Source organism: Aspergillus multicolor (genome assembly GCF_047715735.1).
Source record: "Aspergillus multicolor strain CBS 133.54 unplaced genomic scaffold BDW74scaffold_19, whole genome shotgun sequence".
Classification (NCBI taxonomy): domain Eukaryota; kingdom Fungi; phylum Ascomycota; class Eurotiomycetes; order Eurotiales; family Aspergillaceae; genus Aspergillus; species Aspergillus multicolor.
In genome coordinates, this window is record NW_027395970.1 from 16,801 (window position 1) to 29,725 (window position 12,925).

The 12,925-nt window shown below is 52.6% G+C and overlaps 4 protein-coding genes across 4 annotated transcripts; 2 read left to right on the forward strand and 2 right to left on the reverse strand.

Annotated features, from left to right (window-relative positions):
• Positions 1–14: 14 nt before the first annotated feature.
• On the forward strand, positions 15–546 carry BDW74DRAFT_179749 (uncharacterized protein; the record flags this gene model as incomplete). The annotated part of the gene is made up of 4 exons (XM_073729539.1): positions 15–83; positions 157–230; positions 301–372; positions 441–546. 4 exons carry the CDS (start codon positions 15–17, stop codon positions 544–546), a joined length of 321 nt encoding a protein of 106 aa, XP_073582058.1.
• Positions 547–5,820: 5,274 nt separating this feature from the next.
• On the reverse strand, positions 5,821–7,184 carry BDW74DRAFT_179751 (uncharacterized protein; the record flags this gene model as incomplete). The annotated part of the gene is made up of 4 exons (XM_073729540.1): positions 5,821–6,444; positions 6,523–6,984; positions 7,033–7,087; positions 7,141–7,184. 4 exons carry the CDS (start codon positions 7,182–7,184, stop codon positions 5,821–5,823), a joined length of 1,185 nt encoding a protein of 394 aa, XP_073582059.1.
• Positions 7,185–8,579: 1,395 nt separating this feature from the next.
• Positions 8,580–9,584, reverse strand: BDW74DRAFT_156195 (cupin domain-containing protein). The gene has a single exon (XM_073724958.1). It carries the CDS (start codon positions 9,457–9,459, stop codon positions 8,941–8,943), a length of 519 nt encoding a protein of 172 aa, XP_073582060.1. The 5' UTR covers positions 9,460–9,584; the 3' UTR covers positions 8,580–8,940.
• A 652-nt stretch (positions 9,585–10,236) lies between these two features.
• On the forward strand, positions 10,237–11,411 carry BDW74DRAFT_179753 (uncharacterized protein; the record flags this gene model as incomplete). The annotated part of the gene is made up of 2 exons (XM_073729541.1): positions 10,237–10,644; positions 10,719–11,411. The coding sequence occupies 2 exons, from the start codon at positions 10,237–10,239 to the stop codon at positions 11,409–11,411; spliced, it is 1,101 nt and encodes a 366-aa protein (XP_073582061.1).
• Positions 11,412–12,925: the final 1,514 nt, after the last annotated feature.

The following is a 12,925-nucleotide window of genomic DNA, read 5'->3' on the forward strand; positions in this document are numbered from 1 at the left end:
CTATTTCCTTCGCCATGAAGCTTTCATCCGCTATCCTGCCCGTCGTCAGCCTCCTGGCCTCCAGCGCCGCTGCCGTCAAGATCGTAAGCCCCCTATCCTCTTGCGCTGGTATATTCCCCAGGCTTTTCAGTGCTAATTACACCTCGCAAACAACAGGACACCACCAGCTTCTGGGGTGAGGTCTCCACGACATTCGTACCCTTCGGCGAGTGCCGCAACTTCCCTGCGCCGTATGCCCCCCACTGCCCTCTTGCGCACCAGATACAAAGCGACCTTCGCTAACATTCTTCGTCACCGTAGTGCCGTCGCCGCCCACACCAGCAAAACCCCCGCGCTTGACGGGAGCAAGGTATACCTGTGCATCTTCTTCGAGTACGTCTGCCCACCCCTACAATTACTACGAATTGAATTGATAGCTTGCTAACACGGTGACACTGCAGCAAGCCGGATTGCCGCGGCTTCAACGTCGGCGATGCGAACGAGGGGACGAAGAAGGCCACGCCTGAGCTGAAGCATGCTGCCGTTTCGGCGCATTGCTTGAAGTAGATGCCCGGTTGGAAATGGATATCCTTCGCTAGTAGAGGACGATCCCGGCGGACGCTTGCCATTACTCAGGGTGTTTTGTTAGCCGTTGTGTTTATTATGCTATAATATTTATCATCAGAAATAGGAGGAAAGTGCAGTTCTTACATAGGGCGTCCGAGAGTAGAGTCGAAGTGGCATGGTACAAGTACGTTCCATGAACGACGCAATTGATATCGGAAAGTAAATGAGGCCCAGACTTCAAAGATGTGTCCAGATGTCTCAACGACCTCTTCCGGCTGACGTTCCAAGTTGATGTTCCAAGTTGATGTTCCAGCGGTGTGTTCGGATCCTTGCAGCATTTGTTTTACCTAGCACTACCGGGGTACACCCGTACAAGGCCATGGCCTACCTAAGGTGGACATAGAGCTACCCCTAGCTCTGATCGCGCTAGCCGGGACGGCTGGATCGGACGCCACATGGGCCCTCAAGATTCCTCGACATCCCTTAGTACTCTTACTCTCACCGTGCTCACTATCCCCAAATCCATCGAGTAGTGATCTCGCGCAGCTAGTCATACCCCTTGCAAAGGGATAACCCGTCTCGTGGCCCACGAGACGTGTCGTCTGAACAGAACTGACCCCCACAGAATGGCCACGATATGAGCCAGTTCCTGCGCTGTGACGGCGAGGCGCCTGATCGGCCATCACGCAGGAGATTGCCCGCAGCTAATGCTTCACTGGCACACGATCAGCGTACGCAAATAGGGTTGAAGTATGAGGCCAGACCCGAAAAGAGAATGAATATCTACTTCCAATGATCGATACTATGATTTACACTAAGCGGGAATTGGCCATGGGGCGCTGGTATCCATCTTGCTTTATACACTGCAAGTGGTCAGGATGTCCTGCCATTTGCCAGGAGAGTGGCGCTAGGATCTACTCGTCAACTTTCACAAATAGATGCATGACGGTCAGAAGAAGCAACAGGAAGGATAGAAAGAAAGGAACGCTGGAGAACCACCGATCATGTACGGATACCGCCTCGTCGCCTTAAGTATGCCGTGGTCCTTCAGGGCTCTCAGCCTTCCCATTTAACATCCACTTTTCTTACACCTTCCCTCCTTTACTATCCGATATAATTACCATAACAACCTGCACCGCTCTACCACCTCGCAAGCACAACAACCCCGCATCATGAAGGCCACAGCCCTCCTCATGCCCCTCGCCCTGTCGGCAGCAAGCACCGCCGCCATTAGCATCGTAAGAACTACGGTCTCACCACATTTTCTTGACAACGACACGCCGCTAATATACCCCCTCCTATCATAAGACCGACGACGCCGGATGCCAGACTTCAGTCCCCTTGGGACAATGTACAAATCTTCCGACCTCGTGAGTGTCCCCACCCGCGGTACCTCTGCGCCGGCTGCTCTCCACCCATACCACCAGCTCGATTCCCAATCTAGAGACCCCGGCTGCAGGAGTCCTGAGCACGCAGTGACTGATCCCTTGCGTGCCTGCTCTTAGAGCCTCCGCCGCCGTGACACAGCCCACCGACGGCGAACCAACCACATACTCATGCCTATTCTACAGGTGCGTTACCGCAGCCCCAGAACAAACCTCCATCCTGCGAAGCCCATACTAACAACGCTCGCTTGAGCTTGAATAGGGGAGCCGGGTGTAGTTCGTTTATCGCAGGATCGGCCGACAGCGACAACAATCCCGGACAGACGCGAGCAGATCTTGGTGCGTCTGTCATTTCCGTGCTTTGCGTGGAGGCGGATGACGCTGAGTAGAATGGGCTAAAGTTTGTAATGAGTGCGCGTGACTGGAGGTATCATAGATCGATTCGGGTTGGGTCTGTGCTGCGCTCTAGCTTATGCGGTGTACTACAGTTCACAACGGGGAAATGCCAGACCGTACGTATCTGCGTGGATGTTGAATGTCTCCGTGTTATCTCAATTTCACACAGTAGTTTTAGAACCCCGACGAGCGCTGAGCTGAAAACTGGAGTAAGGGGTCGGGTAAATCAACATATATTAAAGACGATCAAGTTCAATAAAATGGCTGGACTTTGAAGGGCAATGATATAGCAGTGGAGAATGGGACAAGCGTTGATTGACGGTACCTGTCCAGTCTATGGCGGATCATCTCGATCTGCAGCATATTGTTTATTTCTATCTCATTTTTGGCGTCTATTCCCACGCCATATTCCTTCGTAAGCCTACCGATAATGATTAAAAGCTTGGACCCCGTTCCACCGGTAAGCATGGAAAAGCAATTATCTACTACCCAGCAGACTCGTCCACTACCTAGGTTGATTCCTGCCATTTACCAAGGGGGCTTTTAGGGTTTATGCAGCCAGCCACGAACCAACACCGCTGTAATGTTGCCAAGAATACTTCCTTACTTGGTCAATCCATCAGCCGCAGCAATAAAAGGACAATGGAAGTAAAAAGAAAAGAAACAAAAGACTGGAGACTCCTGCCTTGCCTTAAAAAGCGCATGGATCTTCCATCGGATTCTAAACCAGCCCACTCTTGCAACACCCAATACCCCATATTTACCATATCTCCGCCAACCCGCGCCCACTCATTGCCATACAAACAAGACCATTCACCAATATGAAGCCAGCAACTCTTCTCATGCTCCTCGCCCTCCTAACGTCGGGTGCTGCTGCCATCACCATTGTGGGTGTCACGTCCACTTTGTCCTAGACGCTGTCAAGTTGGGTATGGTACTGACAAGGACCGCCCCAAAGAACTGGTACGACGAATCCGAACCCAGCGTGCAAGCCCCCCTAGGCCAATGCACAAATTTCCCGAGCCCATGAGTGCTTTTACCCCCCAGCTTTCTGCCCTTCCCCACTATATACCCCCACGTCGGAATATTGGACTCCTATATGATACTATAAGGTTACCGCACATGCACTAACCACGCCACGCCTTGACCTTACCCAGACTCTCGGCTGCCATCACCGAGCCTAATGACAACGAACCAGGCGTGTACAGATGCTACTTCTACGAGTACGTTGTCTCCTCTCCCTGGCCCCAGATTCTAGTACTGACCATGGTTGTATCGCAAGTGAGGTGAATTGTACCGGCGAGCAAGCTGGAACTGCGTTCAGCCGCGGGGAGCAGCGGACATACGCTCGGCTCTATGGGGATGCCCGCTCTGTGCGTTGTGAAGAGAGCGGGGACTAGTCATACGCTGCTCGGGTCTTGGACTGCCCGGTCGCCTTTACGTCACAGTGCCGTTGACCAGATGCACGGTACCTTAGTAGGTATCTTATGTTGCGATGGTGTATGGTACCATAGTAGTCTTTATCGGCTCCTGGGTTGTGGTCTATGTCTCCTCTATGGATGGTATGGTACCTATCTAGGTAGGGTACCTATTTCAAGTAGTAGGGTAGGGCAGCTTAATACCAACTGCTCACTTCCAATGTGTGTTTGCGCGTCTTAGATGGCGCTGTGATATGTTCTCTTGGATCTCCAAATGTAGATAGTCTAGTATATTGCAACATTAGTATTTCATCCTGCATAGCATGGTCTTCCACTGGCTGCCTGAGAGGCAGCGGGGGTGCGTGGATGGAGTTTTCAGCGGCAAGCAAGCATTCATTTATTTTCCTTCTTTCAAGGAAGGCCCAGTGTCCTTGAATAACATTTTGACCATCGCACTCCCTTCTTCACCCAAGTATGGTGCCAACGATGAGTTCCAGGCTTAATTCTGGACAAGACATTATAGAGCTCCAGTCGCGTCCGTGACGCCGGGGACTCTGCCATCCTATGCCTAATTAACCCCCGATGCGCTTATGGAGGAGCGGGGTCGTATCGGACCCCGCGCCAGCCATAAGCGTTGAAAGGCAAATAAGGTAAGCATACCTTGCACAAGCACTGGCGATGACCTGCCGCTGTACTAAAAGTTATTAGTAGAACTCGGGGTTCCGAGACTCCCGCCATCCTGCCCAGATGACTACCATACCATGGGTAGAACCTTCAACATCTGTTCTGTAAACCTTAACGTGCTTCCATGTTCCGTGTCAATGGCCTGAATGGAGAGAAATTGACCAGCCTCTTATGTCTTCCATGATCTTGACCACGCCATTTACCCCGAGAACGGGTGCACCTACCTACCTGGGAACTAACCTAGGTCACCCCATCACCAGGCCTTTCAGTCAACATCGAGCCCTGGGAGAAAGGTCAAGTCAAGGCTCCACACCTCCGGATGTAATGATGGGCACTGCATGGTGTGGTCTTGAACCTTTGGGTTTAATTGGCCCGGGTTGCGAAAGAGAGGGCGCGTCGTATCACCGAACCCCTGCCAGCTCCTAGTCCAACCGCCCGCGTAAGCAAAGAAAAGCAAAACCTCCGGACGCGTCATTGTGTATCTTGCCCACAAGCCCGCTGTGATTCGGCTGCATGTTGCATTCTGCATCCCGGCCCCCCGGACATCCCGCAGTTCGCCCATGAGTCTGGTGTTTAAGCTTTACTTAGTCTTCGTTGGATGATGGCTCTTCAAGGATACCCATGGATCCCATTTCAGACTGCGCAACCTGCACCTCCGTTGGCTTAAAGCAACCAGGACCCTCTACCCCTGCCTTGACAGCTGCATCTTTTGTTTTGGGTGTACCGCGTGAGTCGACTGGAGGTATTATTGACCGACTACCATACTCTCGACTTCATCATCTCAAACACCTTTCTCCCCGCAACCACCAGCATGAAGCCAGCTATTCTGCTCACGCCCTTCGCCCTATTGGCGTCAAGTTCCGTAGCTATGAGCATTGTGAGCGCCATCCCTCTTTTGACAACCATAATTCATTTACTTTTAAGGGTATAGTGCCTTTGGGGTTCCAATATCAGGTGTATCGGTGTGTATCTGTAGGGCCATCGAGCATATGGCATCCTGCTCTTTAGTTGAAATGTAGGCTAGGAGACCCTTACTTCGAAGCCTTCTTGATCATGACGCAGAGGGTTCTGTCAACTCCACTTTGTTTCCTAGTTGCCTCCGGTAAGCTTATGCGTGCCAGGGTTGCATCAGACCCCGCCCCAACTGTACCCCGTAAGCATTGAAAAGCCATTATCCCTCTTTCTAATGGATAATCGTGAAATCACCCGCTCTGATCGTAGTTTTGAGAGTGGAGTTATGCCTGGTGTCACTGATAGACGTGTTACAACCTGGCCCATGGCGGGGTGAGAATTGATGCCCCGCTGATCCCCTATAAATAAACGCTAGTTCCCTAGTGCAGCGTCCTGCTGGGTTGCTCGCTACTATACCCAAGTCCTCAGCTTCTGTCTTCCTACCCTACACCCCCGAATACCTTGATTCTGTACCTAGTCGCATCGCCCCTTCCACCAACACCCCCATCCCCAGCATGAAGCCAGCCCATATAATCCCCCTCGCTATTCTTGCATCGAGCGCCCGCGCCGTGTACATAGTAAGCCGACCAGGAACGAATAGCCACGAGTTTGTAATCCTTCCGTGACTTCGCAGCACAACACTGACTCTGGTCGGATGTTCTTATGCACAAATGCCAGGTGTGCACATAGTGGACCGCTTTACTGAGCTCGCGGGCCATGTGCACCTTTTGAGAGAGGGACATCTGAGCATCGGAATCTAGCAGCAGATGCCGAAGCGACCGCAAGTCTTCCATTCGAATATCATCCGGTATGCGAAACACGATTTGGAAGTGCGTATAATCGTTCTGGCTTGGTGCTGGCGATTGCGACCGTGCCCGAGACGGAGGATCAGGGACCATTAACCCTCCCATGTGTGCGGTAGGCTCAGAAACAACCTGCCGCCTGAGAGGAGTAACGCCTTTGCAGCTGAGTAGGCCGAATGCCAGTGGATTGGCCTGGGCGAGCTTCGCAGCAAGGACTCGCACATCCTGGGCGACATTGCGGACTCGAGCGGCCTCCCCGACCTCGACAGTATCAACGATATACCACCTGGTTTCCTTGAGCCTACATCCTCCCTTTGCTTAGGAGAATGGTATATTTACCCATTCCATCTCTGACGGCCGGAGAAAGATCTCCTTCATCTGCTCGGTGGTCGGAGATTGCACCTTCCGTACCCTTTCAGCCAGCGCAAGAGGATTCTTCACAGCAGTAGGAAGACCCTGAACCTTGGGCTCCGCAGCCGCTGCCTTAGCAAGCTCGATATCGACCAGCGGGTTTGCAAGCTTGATAACAAGGAACCAGGTCGGGTCGTATCGTCGCTGCCACTCCTCCAGGTCGCATATCACATTGTCAAGGGCCTCCTTCTCCCATACCCAGGCTGCTTTAGCCCGGAACCGGAACTTGAAGACATTCGGTTTCGACGTTGATGCTCGCTGGATGACACTTTGCAGTGTGCTCGCTGCCTCTGATAACTTGTGGAAGAGCTCTCTCAAAACCTCGTCTATCATCTGCGCCCATTCCGCCCCCATGAGTGACGTGATGTTGCCGACCAGCTTGACCTGTAGCTTTGTTTTGTGTCAGCAGGCTTCAACCGCGATTACGCGGCTCTTTACCTCCGTTGCCGCGTGCTTCCAGGCTGAGCATATTTCGATGACTTTGACCCCTGCTCTAGACAAGGTTAGCACTCAGGTATTCGCACTGGGCGGGGGCGCTTAGCGTACGAGTAGCAGGTCTGGACGAGAGTAATTATTGAAACCGGATCCATGTCTGTGGTTGTACCCTGCACTGGTGTCTCTGAAACAGAGCGCGATCTCTGAGTCGAGGCCAGGCTGCCTCGCACGAGAGGGGTTGATATGGTGGCATGCTGGCACCTCATCCAGGCATAAAGAGCGATAGGCTGCCGCTGTTCGTGCTCTCCACCTGTCATCGGTAGACCTCTGCAAGAATCGTGCAGATCTGGTGCACCTTAAGGACAAGGTTCATGCGATGAAGAGCGGCCTAGCGGGCTCATACAGCCTATCAATGGCTCTGGCTGGCCCCCGTTCACTTTCTCCAGTATTAATGGTGGGCGACGCTCTCATCTGCTTTACATGATGTAATATTATTATCTACGCCATACAATCCTAGAAAGTATACGTTGGGTTAGCACAAGCGAGAACTATCCGTCCAACTTTTCCTATTCCACGGAGCGGCATGCGCAATTCCAATTCCAGTGCCAGCCTTCCCATTCAGCCATTGAGAGCAAGGCTTGGGACCCTGGACCAGCTCTAGTCTTTGTGTAACTCGCCCAGGAGCATTGAAGTTCTTCTCAGCCCGTAACCGCGAGCTTACTACCATATTGGCACGGAGAAAGTGCCTGCTCTTTCCGCGTAAGCTCGCGAGAGCCAGAGGACCCTACAAGCTACAAATTGACGGCTGTTAGACCTGGTAGAGCTACGACCGTACCTAGAGGGGGGTCCGATCCCTGGTTCCAGCCCCGGTACCGGCACATCTCAAGGGGCCCCAACCCTTGGGCTCACACCTCGGATCGCACCAGTTGGAGACTTGGAGAGGACTTCAATACACTTTGTTTCTATAAAAAGGCTGCAATCAAAGAGTAGAGTAGAAACTCAACTGGCCTTGGTGGAATAGTGGAAAAAAAGAATGTTCTTGGCACGTGCCAGAAATATATTCCTGTGCATATTAGGCATTCTCCGCACATTTCACACGGAGAAAACATTGGAAGAAGAAATGATTCTTGATACTATTCGTCACCTTCAGCACTCACCAACAAGGAGAGAGCTAGGGAATATAGAGCACTTGTTCTTAGCGTCGTCTTGCGCTTCAGATACTTGGTTCTTTGAGGATGGTGGTTCTGGCCTGTGGCAAGGCGCGTGAGGTACTATAGGTACTCGAGTTGGTTCCGGCGCGTGTGTTGGAGCTGGAATGGGCGGGAGGAGCTGCCGATAACCTTGGAACACTTCCTTAAGGAACACCCAGCTACTCAAAGCTAATATACATACATCATCTTGATAGTGGGCAGCCAGGGTCTGGGCATTTCAGCAACTAGGTGGTATCGGCGTCTACTTGGCAAGGCGGGCGAGATCTACTTCTACCTACCTAGGTAGGTAACTCATCACAGCATTAATATGCGAATTGGTTACATGGCCCTGGGGTAGATTTCTCTCCAACATTGTGGCAAGGGCTCGCTACAGTCTTCAATAAATCCAATACATCTCACGGGCCTTCGAGATCGGTCGGAGTATCGGAGTTGCGGAGCGCCATGCATTGCAACAGATCTCACGTCAGCCCTAGAGGAGAGCTTGCAGATATCTCTCGATTATTCGATTCCATGATAGGTCGCTAGTATGCAAATGTAACAGGAAGGAAATCGTCATTGTTGAAATGCCCCCGTGCAATCTCGCGCTCGTCCAGTCCCACCCCGGTAAATAACCCTTCTACCCCACTTCAAGTCCTCAACTCTTCGAGACAGCAGGGATAAAAGAAACCGCCTCTTGGCATGCATGCCTGACGAAAATCATCTACTCTTTCTTCCCCTTCTCCTCCTCCTTCTTCTCGCTTCCTTCAGCCCCCTTCGGCTCCCACCCCGGCTCCGCCATCTCAAATCCCTCGAACTCAAACGCAGGCGACACCGAGCAGCCTACGAGCGTCCACTCGCCCAGACTCAACGCATGCTGCCACTCCCCTCGCTCCACCACGATCTGCGGGCGCTGTCCGGTCCAGATGTCCGGACCCAGAATCTGGTCGCGCACAGGCGTGCCGTCGTCCCATGATAGAGAAAGCTGCAAAGGCGCACCCGCGTAGTAGTGCCAGACTTCGACGGCGTCGAGGACGCGGTGCCAGTGCGACAGGCCCTGCTCGCCTTCGAGCAGGTAGTAGATGTTTGTTGAGGGCGACCGGGACTTGTTGGTCGTTGTGTCGGTGAAGTTGTTTGGGTCGCGGTAGGTTTCGATGTAGAAGCCTTTCTCCGGGTGCGGGGCTAGATTGAGGGCAGAGATGACGTCTTGTGCGGTGTGGTTGAGGGTGAGCGAGAGGGCCATTGTATTGTTTTCTCTGAGGAAAGTTGGACACGGGCAATTCAAGTTAGGGGAGTGTAGGACAGCTTGGAGTTTCCTAGGCTGATATCCGGAAAAGAGATGAATTGCCAGGGGATTCTGTGTTCTTAAGTGTTTGTGAGATGATGATTAACGTCAGCATAACAAAGGACCCGCCGTACAGGGTCAGATCACATGGGCGCTAAGCCCGTTCTGTTTTCTCAGAGTTGATGCCATGTAACTCAGGCAATCTTCAGGCACGCACAGGATGAACTAGGGCTTCTCGCCAAGTCCGCCATGCTTGTTGGCAACCAGTAGCCACCCCCCTCTACGCGCCCGCAAGCACCTCTTCCCTCCGCTATGGAGCAACAGCCAGACAAGGTCGGAGGGAAACGACACATCAGATTCCTTCCCGTCCCTACAGCCCCCGGCCCCAGCCCGGCTCCTGCCCCCGCCTGTTGAGTGTCAGGTCTTCACGAGCGCAATTTTCCCGACTCAAGGCTCAAGTCTCAAGTCTCAAGATAAGGCAAATTGCATTGCATTGGCCCCAGGACCGACGCAAGGATTAGACGCTGCGTCTTTCCTCCAATAGGGTGTAAAGATAAGAAATGCTACGCTACCTGCGGTGCAAATCCCGTCGCTGCTGTGCCCATTTATCCTATTCCATCCCCTCAGCCTCTACTCTCCACCTCGCTTCACCTCCACCATGCCGCTCCCCGACTTCTAGGTCCGAGACCCTGAGATCGCTCCGAGGTCCACCTCACTATACCGACCACAGTCAAAATGGTCGAGTTCGAAGACGTCCGCGAGGACCTCCCCATGTCTATGGCCATGGCCGCATTCACGGGTGTCTCGTGGTGTCTGGGAGTCGAAATCATCCTGTCACTATTCATGGTATTCAAGCGGCGGCGCGGGCTGTACTTCTGGTCGTGTGCGCTCGGTGCATTGGGCGTCATCCTGCAACCGCTCTTCATCATCCTCGCGGACTTTCGAGTGTGGACGGACCCTGTGCCTTCCATTGTTATGATCTACCTGACGTGGTTCATCCTCGTTGTTCCGCAGAGCTGGGTGCTATATTCGAGATTGCACTTGCTTATGTCCTCTGCGAAGACTCTGAGGGGGATCAAGTGGGCGCTTATTCTGACGAGTATTGGCTTTTCCGTGCCAACGATTGTGCTTGGGACTGTTGCGGTACGTACCTTCACCAAGTCCGATTCTCATTGACTCTTTCCTCGGTGCAATCCTGACATATGTTGCTTTCGCAGCAAACCCGCTTCAACTCCAACCTCACATCCGTGAACATAACCTGGGACCGGGTGCAACTGGTCGTATTCTTCGTGCAGGAAACTGCACTATCCATAATGTACATGTTCAAAACGCGCAAATTCCTCCGCGGGCGCTCGACACTGCGCTGGTCGATTCCCGAGCCGAACGCTGTACCGACAATCCCATCGTCCCTCCCACTCCCATCGCCTACGCATCTGCGACACAATTCGCACTCGCAACATCCGCCCCTCTCCGCGCAACAAGCCATGAAGAACGAGGAAAAGGCGGTATTATGGCAACTCATCTACGCGAATACGCTTATCATCGCGCTGGATATTACACTCCTCGGAATCCAGAGCGCTGGACCGAGATTGTTTCATTTGCAGGGTGCATTTAAGCCCTGTGTGTACGGGATAAAGCTGAAGCTGGAATTCGTTATTCTCAACAAGTTACGTGATATCGCGACCAGGCCCGTTGGAGGCGTTGTCGGGCATTGGAATGTTGATGCTGTGTATGGGGGAAGTAGTGGGAGTTCGAACTCGAATGAGCGAGGGCATGGACGTGGGCAGAGAAATAGTGCCGGTTCGGGGACGGGGCTTGGGGGCCTTGCGCCCAAGGCGTGGAGGGGGGGTTATCGCCGGGAGGCGAGTGATGAGGTGCAGCTTGTTGTGAGGGAGGAGAGGGTGTCGTAGCGGGATGATACTGGGCTGGAGCGAGGTTTCATGTCTTTGTTCAATTCTAGCGAGCGCAGTATATACCCCCAAAATGCTTTCTTTATATGATGAATTACCGACTAAATGGCAATCTTTCTACCCTGATATGCTGACGCGGGTTCAACTTAACCGTGCTCACCTGCAACTACAGCCAATTAGTGTTTACCCGTCGCTCTAGCGATATGCCCTTCCCTTATTTGGGCACAAGTGATCTCTGGAATGGGAAAGCCATGTCAAGATTACGCCAGGAGCGACAAGCAAATGAAGGATGAATAGCCATACGAGGTAAACTAGCCACTACAAACAAAGACGGATCTCAAGGCTCGACTGCGTCGATGTTGAAATGAAATCCAGACTCCGACGGAGTCAGGGTGACCGAGTACGTACCGGGTCGTGCAATCATCCAGCGTACAGGAGCGAGGGGCACACCGCACACGGACGAACAGGACCCTGACCTAAATTTAGACACATGCCACGACGAGCGAGTCTTCATGGCTCGCTATCTTTCCCTTCAACCCAGCCTCAGTCTTCAGCATTCGTGTAAAGTTACCTGGAGAAGGAGTGACGGAGATATGCTGTGCAAGGGTATCACTCTGGATGGTTACATTGCATGAACAAATGCATGAGTAAGATGCGTGTCAGACTTTAGCCGCATCATCGACACCCGCAACCCGGTCATATCCCGTCCGTGCCCGAGGCGGCTAGTCAAGTCCAAATCCAACCCAGCCAAAAACCGACCAGGCCAGACCTCCAATTCAATTGATCCTGTTAGTCCACAACCAGCCATCCATACTCGCCAATTTACCAACAGAAGCCCGATCGTTAGTTGCTGTCGGATTGTCGACCGTGCTTAGCTTTTCCTGCGGGATGGGCGGCTTAACCCCGGTTAACTCGCAGGGGATGATTGGATCCACCAGGACGAGGCTATTTTTGATTACGGATCGACGGTCAGCTGCCCCTAGCATCCTTGGCTAGCCTATATTTGCTTGTTTGAGACTGGCGGTTGCGAGGTGCACCGTGCGTTAGGGCTGGGTCGGCTTTCGGGGTTTGGGGTGGCTGGGCGCGAGGGATGGCGTTCTCCAGTCTTTCCTTGCAGGTGAAAATAATAAATGTAGATGCGGATGCGGATGCGGGTGCGGCGTTACTCATAAACCTGTTATCTCAAGAATAAGGTTTGTTCTTCTTTCTTGTATTTGTCTGCTTTGTTTCTCTGCTGGTTTGGAACTCTCAAATGGTCGAAGGGGAAGGATAGACAAGAAAACAATGGACCCCGCGTCACGAAGGCGCCTACATTCTCACGCATTATGTTGAAACGGAAGGCATCTTGGTTGACATAGGGACATATAGTAGTCCTTGTCTGCGAGCTATCAGTCGAAGGAAGTGACTCAACCCTCAAGGTAGGTAGATTGTGGCTGCATCCAGGACGTCAGGTACAGGGATTCTCTACGAGATATCGGAAGCTATGTAGTCAGTTTACCAGTGATATTAGGTTC